The sequence below is a fragment of the Anarrhichthys ocellatus genome, unplaced genomic scaffold (assembly GCF_004355925.1).
Source record: "Anarrhichthys ocellatus isolate YVR2014 unplaced genomic scaffold, GSC_Weel_1.0 scaffold15, whole genome shotgun sequence".
Taxonomy (NCBI): Eukaryota; Metazoa; Chordata; class Actinopteri; order Perciformes; family Anarhichadidae; genus Anarrhichthys; species Anarrhichthys ocellatus.
In genome coordinates this window covers 8,604,643-8,614,685 of record NW_022280045.1, presented here as the reverse complement: position 1 = coordinate 8,614,685, position 10,043 = coordinate 8,604,643, and the positions used below count along the sequence as shown (strand labels likewise).

Sequence of the window (10,043 nt, the reverse complement as noted above, 5' to 3'; positions counted from 1 at the left end):
AAATAGCGACGCGGTCAAAAAAAAGCCTTTGCCTAAATTGTCATCATTGTTGCATCTGTGCTCTGAGGCCAGATAGTGTCACTATAATCACATACGACACATGAAACAAGAGCACTCGTAGTCTACATGCTGTATGTGCACAGAGGGCATCTGCATCAATTTACCATTTGTTTTGGGCAGTTAAGGAAAATCACTGAGATAAAAACCCGGATTTTACATTGCTTCACATGAAGATCTTTTTTTGTTCGTTCTTGAACCACTTCTCACTAAATCAGTGATGCTGAGAGAAGGAAATAAAGTGTGTTCATAAGAGCTTGAATTGTAAGAATTACGACACTTTACTCTCTCTGTCTGCACCTCACTATAAATGCTGCGTTTTTTTCTTTGCCACGAATACAGCAATGCTTCACAGAGGATCAGTGGGCGGAGGTGTCCTTAAGTGAGTCACTGAGCCCAAGGCTGCTCTCCGGGTGCTTTACAGCAGCCCTCTCCCTCTGGGTTGAATGCACAGGTCAGCTTCTATGCATGTACATGTATGTATATGACCATTGAAATAAAGCTTTTGTTTTTTTTTAAGATCACCAGGAAACAACATTGCACAGTGAAGTAGAGACGTGAGCTTTCGGAACTAAGAAAAATACCAGCTTTTATTCTTTTTACATTTTTTCAAAAACTGTAGCTGTTTTACACATTTTGTAGCAACAATTCTGTATTTTCTCTCCATGCCCTTTTTTCAGACTTTACTATGGTAACCTTTTGTTGTCCGGCTTGCCCCAGGCAATTACTAAAACTCTTCAAGTGGTTCAGAACGCTGCAACCAGAATTATAAATACAACTAAATCTTTCACCATATTACACAAAATGTAACTTCCCTTCATTGATTCCCATACATGTCAGATCACACGGCCTCTGATGAGACTCTCCGCTCCTGTCTGTCCCCAGAGTTAAAAAGAAGTCAGCTGGCTGCAAACCCTCCTCTGCCCTTCCCAAAAGGTCGGACTACCCTCCCCTCTGCAAAAAGAAAAGCAACACGACCCTCCCCCCTTTTCAAGACCTCCCCTTTGCTTTACTAATTCGTTTATGGTCCCTTAGTCCCCAGCTTGTTAAATTGTTTATTATGCATTCATACTCCGTTCAGCCCCCCATCACATTTAATCCGTTCCTTCTAAAAAGAAAGGGAAATTGATTTGTGGTCACTTCGTAGTTACATACTTTACCTTCAGAATGAGATTTAAAGTTTAAGTCATTCTATCCAGTATCAGTTGTTTTTCTTAGAACAAATACACATCCTTTTATAAAGATCTTATTGCAGTCTTATTTAAAAGATCTTGTTGAAACAGGTAGAAATACCTTGAAATTAGGCTGGACAAAGCAGTGGGGTCAAGAATAAAAATGTTCATTGATCAGTAACTGGCAAAATCCATTCTGTGTAATCTGCCACTGTGCTGTGTTTTTATGATGACCTACCTTCTCTGTGCATGTCTATATTTAATCTGTGATCTTTACCCTTAGCTTTCAGTCTTGAAGTGAATAATCTAATTTAATCAGTGTAGTAATGGACAGTTTGGAGTTTTGAACTGGCCTAACGACAGACATCTGTAAAGAGTTTAATGCATATTAATGTGAATATTGCACTTTATTGCAATTTTCAAGACACATCTCATCATCCCTCTAATACATTAACACAGCTTATTAACACATGAACATATCCATGTAGTTAAAAGCATAATCGATGCAAAAGGAGGTTCAAGTGTCTCTGTTTCAGAAATACAACTTGCATTTGATGTGCATATTAGGGCGCCAAGGAGGAGACATTGGATTAATCATGTTATGAGTATATATTAACAAGGACATATCATGCTCATTTTCAGGTTCATACTTGTATTTTTGGGGTTTCTACTAGAACCTGTTTACATGCTTTAATGATCAAAAGACATCTTATTTTCCTCATCCTATCTGTTTGAATATACCTGTATTCACCCTCTGTCTGAAGAGCTCAATTTCAGCACCTGTCTCTTCAAGCCCCCCTCTCTTGAGTTTTTTTGACTTAAAACAATGTCAATTTTAATTTTGGATCATTATTATTAGTATATAGGGCTTAGATAATGCCCAAAAGGCTACCAGACTAAACTTGCAATAGTTAAAAAATGATTTGACTACACGTATCACAGCCTTCATTTGAACATTACATTCTTCTGGATATCTTTGCCCTGTAAAATGATATTCTGCAAATCAAAAGATCAGATTCAGAAAACTTTTAAATAATGTTTCATCACAGGCAATTTCTTCACAAGTCGTGAACATTGTATCGATAAATTACAGAACCCTGGGTACTGGTGAGTGTCGGCCCACTTCAAGCACTGTTGACAAACATCATTGTGTAATTCATGGCACAAGTCAAACTAAATTATTTGACTCTAGCCGAAGACTACCGCACATTTTTCTTCTGAAATAAGGTCCCATTGTGGTTGACCAAAGGGGGCGGGACTTCGCCTCTCCGTAGGAAGATGAGCTGAATCTGAATGTCTTGTTGAATCACATGTCTTCTGATCTGGGCCACCCACATAAAAACTGACTGGGTTTTCTTATTGCACAGTTTGTGGGTTTTCAGGCACTACAGATACCCATATGTATATTCATAAGGACTGAAAAAAATGAGTTTTTCATGATATATCCCCTTATCTCACCCAAGAAAATAAGGCCAGCAAGATTATACAGTGATCAAAGCTGTTTTGTTGTCACTGTCATCCTTTATACCAATCTGCTTACTACTTTGCATTTTCAGAAAGGCTCCTGCTGGCTTTGCAAGTCTCTGCCTTTCTGCAGAGAAAGATCAAGAACCAAAATCCAGAACCAAATCTGATGTTCAGTCACACTGACTCGTCTAATCTCTTCCTTTTTAACTATACAACTAACATAGTGTATTTAAAGTGGAGGGAAAGAGAGACAGAAAAAAAGCCTTCATTATCAGAGGTGCTCAGCTAGATGTTTTTAATACAAACACAACCAACACCAGCTTGGCAGTGAAGAAACCTTAAGCTCCACAAATAATTTAAAAAAGGATGAATCCTTCGCAGAATAGTGCCAGTATTCACATAGTTTACTTCAATAACCATTAGCAGTTCATATGTCGATAACATAGATCAGAGTCTAGGTGCATCAAAATCCCTTCACATTGTAAATAGTATGAGCTGTAACTTGTTTGGTGGTTTTCCACCACATGACTGCACCGCATCGCTGCATAATAATCAGGAAGCTTCATTTGATTCAGATTTTATTGATGCTCTTTCAAGCACTGTATCAATAAACCACGGTGTACATTCATGGAATGCGTTAAAAAAAAAACACTGTTATGAAAATAATCTGAAACCAGGAGGGTTTTTTTTCTCCTACATTCATTGAACTGTATATGTGTGCAAGCTCCAGTCGATTACTGAGCACAGCTTTGTGCCGACATTTACAGAAACTTAATTCCTCCGCACTTTTGACTAACATGCCAGCAGTCGATATTTTGACTGTTGGACAAAGAAAACGTGTTTGACATTCAAAACTGACGACAGTTAACGTTTTTCCACAACAATTACACAAGCAAAATGTATTCACCGATACAAGACATGACTCTTTGCATGGATTGATAAACGCTTAAGCTACCAGTTACAAAAACAAGGGCACTTGAAAGTTTTGAGAAGGAATTGACTATCCAGTAGATACATAGAATAGTGGATCCACAGAAATGCAGCTTTGTGATCTGTATGTATGCCAAGTAACACTGTAAAGCAACAAGAGCTCCTTAGACAAAAGCTAAGATGATGGTGTAACATTTGATGACACTGCAAGTTGTTCAGTATAATACTGCCATTTACCACGAGATGTGTTTGGATAGAGAAGTTAGTCTACCGTTATTTCCTCATGAATGTAATTAAGGGCAGTTTCATACTTCCAAATCTGCAGTAAACCAAAACTAAACATGAAGACAAGCTTGAAAAATTATGAAAGTATCGTTTAAGTTGGTTAGTTTGGAATCATTGAATAAAAGAGACTGAAAAATGTTCGGTGACACATTGGTCAGAAAGCTTTGTCTTTGTCCTGAAAATAACTTTCATCTTCATATGCAAATGAACACAGAATAACCTCAGATCAAAGTGTCAAATACATATATCTTTCATCACCATGGGAAAAGCTGAGCCAGGTTTAATTGTTTTTGCCAGACAACCCTGCAACGACCGTATTCGCTAATTGGTATGAGGTGATTGATTGTTGCTTAACGATCACTGGCTAATTCACACGTCACACCTGTTGCTATCGGCTAAAGCTGGACCATATATCGATGTATCGATATCGTGATGTGAAACAAGATGTCGTCTAAGATTTTGGATATTGTTATATAGAATAAGTGATGTATTTTCCTGGTTTTCAAGGCTGCATTACAGTAGAATTATGTCATTTCCGGACCTTATCAGACTAGCTCTTCTATTATTTGCCTTTACCCAATTAGTCATTATATCCACATTACTTGATTATGATTATATATTAAAAATCTCTTTGTGTTAATTCTTTGTGAAAGCACCAAATAGTCAACTTTCAATATTGAGGTATTTAGTCAAAAATACTGTGATATTTGATTTTCTCATTGGTCCATTATAATGTGACTGTTGATTACGCTGATACTTGATTACGCTCGTGCCAGCTGCGTCCACAGCTCACCGCCCCAGCCTCCTGATTATGTGCTGTAATGTTGGTATTGTTGATTAAACTAATGTTTATTTTTCATCTATGTGTTTATCATTATCTCGACTAAACTCCTTGTTGCGACTCAGATCATCCTGAGAGCACCATTAAAGAGAATCTCAGTGTAAACCTATTCGCTTTGATTCATGGTGTCCTGATAAATGAAAGATTAAGGCACAACATGGATTCCAGCAGGGGACGTTCGTCTCTCTGCTAGTTTCCTGTCTGCCTCTTCAACGGCAGCTGTCAATTTAAAAAGAAAATGCCAAAAATAGAAAGATCTTTTGTGTGTCTCCAAATGAAATTGACCATGGTTGAAAGAAACTACAGCTCTGACATAGGAGACACATGTTGACCCCAATCTCCTATCCGAAAAATGTAAAAATGTTTCATTTTAAGGTTTTGAATAAATAACCAGCATTGTTATGTTCTTGGTCTCACCGCACTGTGGATCTCTTTAGTCCCTGAGTAAAATGTAGCAGATGTGACGGCCGGTCTACAGCACAGTACTTTACAAGGGTGCACCCTGACTCTGCGGCCTGGATGTCAAGACTGTCGTTGTCTTGGTGTGTCAGGCTCTTTTTCCTGTTTTCAGTCTCATCTTCGGCATCGTTATAGATACACATGAAACTGTAAATCCTGAGTGTAAACTGGAACAAAACACTACGCCCGCAGTTGCACTAACATGTCTATTGTCTTCCAAGATGGTAGATAATTAAGTACCATCCTCTTGATTACTGCTGCACAGTGCTGAGTGTCGAAATTATGCAGCCATGAGGAGGAGAGAATTTAGTGTGGGAAAAAATTCAAGCATGGCTTCGTTGTGCACATTTTAGTTTGATTTCAAGCACTCAGATTTAATACTCAACCCCAATGACTCCCATGCATACCATATTGTTTCAGCTACGATTCCTCCCAGTGTCCCAGCCCTCCCCTGTCAACACAGTCCGCCTCCAGATTCACTGAATGTCTTGATCTCAGGTCTGATGGCCACATTTTTAACAAGAGGTCTATGAAGGCTCTTCCCCTTTCGTGCCGATGGCGGTGGCTGTGAAACACCTCTGGAACAGGATCTCGGGGTCTGGCGGCTGGTTATCACAGTCCAACTTCCTGCTCATGAAGTGTTTTCTGAATCCCTGCGGACCGGAGACACAGGTCGCTCTCACGGGCGTGGAAACCTCACTGGGATCTACTGCTGAAAAGAACAAAGATGATTTCACTAAGTTCTAAGTTACACAGCGTCTGTTCTGTGCACTCACCAGACACAAAACAACAATGGGTCATTTAAAACCTGATAATTGTAGCGATTTTCTCTGAATTAAAAGGATTTCAGAAAGAGCACATTTGAATGAAAATTCCTTTTCCAGTAAGAGTCTTTATAATCCCATCATTACTTGGTCCATTGGTAATATTTTCCATGTTACATTCTTGCCAATAATGCATATTGAACTGAATTGGAAGGAATTTTAGGAGATCCTGAACACACACTAACCTGGTGCTCTGAGGGGTAGGCCGTTGTCAAGACGGCTGGGTTTGGTGGCAATAAAGAGGTAGCAGAGGACACATACGGTGATGAGGAAGGCAAGAAGGACTACTGCTGCAATGGACAGACCAACCAGAGCGCCGATACTGAGAGGAGAGGAGACAAGGAGGGAGGAGAGAAGAGAAGAGGAGCGAGGAGGAGGATAGAAGAGAAGAGAAGGAGGAGGGGACAGGAGAAGAGAGGAAAATTTGAGAGGAGAGGAGACAAGGAGAGGGGAGAAGAGGAGAGGAGGAGAGAGCGAAGAGGAAGGAAAATAAGAGAGGAGAGGAGATAAGGAGAAAGGAGGAGAGGACAGGGTGATGTGGATGGAAAAGGGAATACCAAAAGAAGGAAGATCAAATATGCAAATATGAATAACTCAGTATATGGACAAAGCATTAACGAAAAAAATAAAATAGACAACTGTAATCATAATTTTAAAGTTTTTTTTATTGGCATTTTTATCCACAAATTACTTTAATCAAATATGTATGGAGCAACTGTACCTTTATTAACATGATCACAAGAGAATGTATAAGAGAGTGGTGCTGCTGCCCACATTTCTGGATAGTTAACTAGTTAACAACACCCACAGTGAATAGTTCATCTGTTGATCATGACAGAATGTGACTGCATATCCAACAACATCTTTAGGTTATTTAGGAATTCCAACGTGTCAAAATAACTAAAACAGTAGAAAACAATGACTAACAATAAGATGGGGGCGGGGGGGGAATACTTTTTTGCCAAATTAAAATTGCCCTCACCTCAGCCACCACATGTATCCGTACTCATAGGGGAAAAAACTGTTGGGATCGTCACAGCAATACTTGACATCATTAAATCCGCAGCAGAAGAGAGCGGCAACAGCATTGCCCGGTCTGGGGCACGAGAACCCGTCCACAAACACACCGTCAGTGCTGTAGTAACTGCTGCACTCAGCGCTCATGCTGCAGCAGGAGATGACTGAGAAGAAGAAAAAAGCACTTCTTATCCGTAGATTAAAGTGGTGAAGAAGAAGAAGACCCCTGCAGCCTGGAGGTGCTGCTCCTCCATCCGCTCTGTGCTCCTTGGGAATTGGACAAGCAGGAGGTGGTAATTTTGAATCTGAAGAAAACTGTTGCGCGCGCTCTCTCTCTCTCTCTCTCTCTCTCTCTCTCTCTCTCTCTCTCTCTCTCTCTCTCTCTCTCTCTCAAACAAACATATTTATACTGTATATATATACATACATATATATATACACACATACATGTATATATATACACACACACACATATATATATATATATACAAATACATATATATGTATTTACATACATATAAATATACATATATGGCGGCTGGCCAATAGAGGGCCATGGGGCGTGGCCCCACCTTGAGCGCCCCTCCTTGAGCCACAAAAAATATATATTTCAAAAAATATATATTATAATAATAATACATTTTACAAATTGTCAATATTTGTGTTTTTGAAATGTGGAATGTACCCAGTAATATTTGTAAATTATGATATCTGCGCAAAATATATGCTTTTCCTGCACGTCCTCTCCGCCTGTGTGCACGTCCTCAGCGCTGGGGCCATCGAGAAATGGCCCACAGGAGGCGGGTCTATGAAGCAGTTTAGCCAATTGCTGATTAAAAATATAAATGAGTGACATACAATTTAGCCAATCAGCTCGCTGCGCGTTGTCGTCAGGAGAAGTATCTACAGGTGAGCGCGAGCGCGAGCACTACTCCTCCAAGTCTCGTTTGAGAGGAGAACTTTGGCGGAGATTCTGCAGGCCAAAGAGCTGATCCCAGATCAGCCTGACCTCACAATCAGACAGCAGACGAGCAGGAAAGGGAAGCAGTACATACGAAGCTTCTCTATAGCTGTACACCAGACAGGTTTGGCTAGCTGGATGACGTCATGCTCATAACTTATTTAGCTTTTTAAAACAACGGGGACAGATCCAGCACGGACAGTTAGGGAGTGAGGGATGAGGAAGTGAGGAAACATGAGAACACCAGGACACACATGGAGAACTCTGTCAAGCTACATATTAGACAAAGTGAACATCTGTTCTTCTACATAGTTGTCCTCAGTCTCATCTGCTTAACTTGGTCATGGAGGCATCAACATGTAATTGAGATGGTAAATTAACAGTGAAAACTCATCATAGCTTAATTTAACATCAGTATTCATAATTACACTTCATGTTTACTTCTCCTGATCTTTACCTCCTACAACAAGGTCCATAGGGGCATCTCAATAAATAAACATGTTCTATTATATTATTATTTTATATATATAGATATATACTGTATATATCTATATATATATATATATATATATATATATATACTGTATATATATATTATACTGAATTCCCTGTGAGGGTGACCAAAATAAGATGTCCTGACGTGTTTATCAAAGTGTTATTTACTGCTTTTTTTCGTGTTGGAATAAATGTTAAATATTTAACTTCAAAGTAGTAATGTGTGTATGATACTTTAATTTTTTGCATTAAATCATACTGGGATATTTGCTCAAATTGATTGGTTGGCCCCACCTAGAACATTTTCCACCAGCCGCCACTGATATATACTATTAGTATTTATCTACTGAACAAAAAAATTAGTTTTCACGGTCCATTTTTCAAAAGGTTGAAATGCCGTTTAAGTGTAACAAGGTCAACAGAGGCTCTGCCCCCGCAGGAAAAGGCTTTACATTATCGGTAAGAGTCCTCCACATGACAAATGTAAAGCATGTAAATCTGTGAAGATGTCCTTTCCTTTTTAAGCAAAAAGGTTTCTCTGTAACTGTACTTAAATACAGACACAGCACAGCGATATGAGGTTGCAGCCAATTTAGTTGGTCAGATGAAGATTATTGGAAAAACGTTCACCAACAATTAAAAAATGGAAAGAGACATTTATCATAAGTTCAATCAATCAATCACTAATCTTAATTTTAAAAAAAGGATTATAAAGGATCAAAATATCAATAAAATAAAATAAATCATAATGATTAACAACAAAATGTTTATAACACAAAATAGAGAAAATAGATTTTACTATACTACTAATAATACTATAATCAGGGACCCTGAGCATAAGCGGTGGATGAGATGGATGAATGGATAACTAGAGACTGAAGGTCACTGTGGAGGTCAAAACGTATACTTGTAGTTATTTTAAACCATTTTTGCTATTGTTAAGACAATATGGAATTGACAATAGGAATAATCAGCCCACAGGGAATTTACTGTAATGCCCCGGAGCTATAATTAGTTGACATTCATTCTCACTACTTCACGCTCCCTCGGCATGGTCGATTTGAAAGTTTTTTTTACTGAAGCAAAGGTACGGTACACAGGAATCCAGTTCAAAATAAGTCAGAGGCAGAGTCAAAAAAGCAAGGTCAAACACACATTTTGAATACACGAGGGAAAGGCTTGAACGCTGTGAAGTGCTACGACGAACTGGAGCAGACAATGGGAAGCACAAAGACGATACCCACAATGAACGGAGGATGATAAGGAGGAAGAGGTGACAGCAGGGCTGATGAGGGACAGGCGAAAACAATCAGGGTCAGGCGGACAATCACACAAGCGGGAAACACACAAAAGCAGGTATACTTCTGTAGTGAAGTATCAAAAAACATGAACAAGAGAAGTGATGCAACAGCCATGCAAGAAAATCTCATCTCATATTTTAATAAATGGATGGATGGATGGGTGGATGGAGGGAGGGATGGATAGATTTGTGTGTGTGTGTGTGTGTGTGTGTGTGTGTGTGTGTGTGTGTGTGT

The 10,043-nt window shown here is 39.1% G+C and overlaps 1 protein-coding gene across 2 annotated transcripts; it reads right to left on the bottom strand.

Moving 5' to 3' along the window:
* Positions 1-3,352: 3,352 nt before the first annotated feature.
* LOC116387736 (protein shisa-like-2A) lies at positions 3,353-7,330 on the bottom strand. 2 transcript variants are annotated; one of them, XM_031855082.1, is made up of 3 exons: positions 7,018-7,330; positions 6,221-6,357; positions 3,353-5,923 (listed from the first exon to the last, which is right to left on the bottom strand). In XM_031855082.1, exons 1-3 carry the CDS (start codon positions 7,197-7,199, stop codon positions 5,739-5,741), a joined length of 504 nt encoding a protein of 167 aa, XP_031710942.1. In that variant the 5' UTR covers positions 7,200-7,330; the 3' UTR covers positions 3,353-5,738. The 2 variants fall into 2 exon arrangements, with proteins under 2 accessions (XP_031710942.1, XP_031710943.1); XM_031855083.1 differs by having other exon boundaries at positions 3,353-5,920.
* Between the last annotated feature and the right edge of the window lie 2,713 nt (positions 7,331-10,043).

Bases quoted from the DNA above. Each gene is read 5' to 3' on its own strand.
- LOC116387736 (XM_031855082.1), bottom strand. From the start codon at position 7,199: ATGAGCGCTGAGTGCAGCAGTTACTACAGCACTGACGGTGTGTTTGTG. The intron at 6,358-7,017 runs GTGAGGGCAATT...CTCTCCTCTCAG, and splicing joins GGATACATGTGGTGGCTGAG to TATCGGCGCTCTGGTTGGTC. The intron at 5,924-6,220 runs GTTAGTGTGTGT...TGTTCTTTTCAG, and splicing joins CCTACCCCTCAGAGCACCAG to CAGTAGATCCCAGTGAGGTT.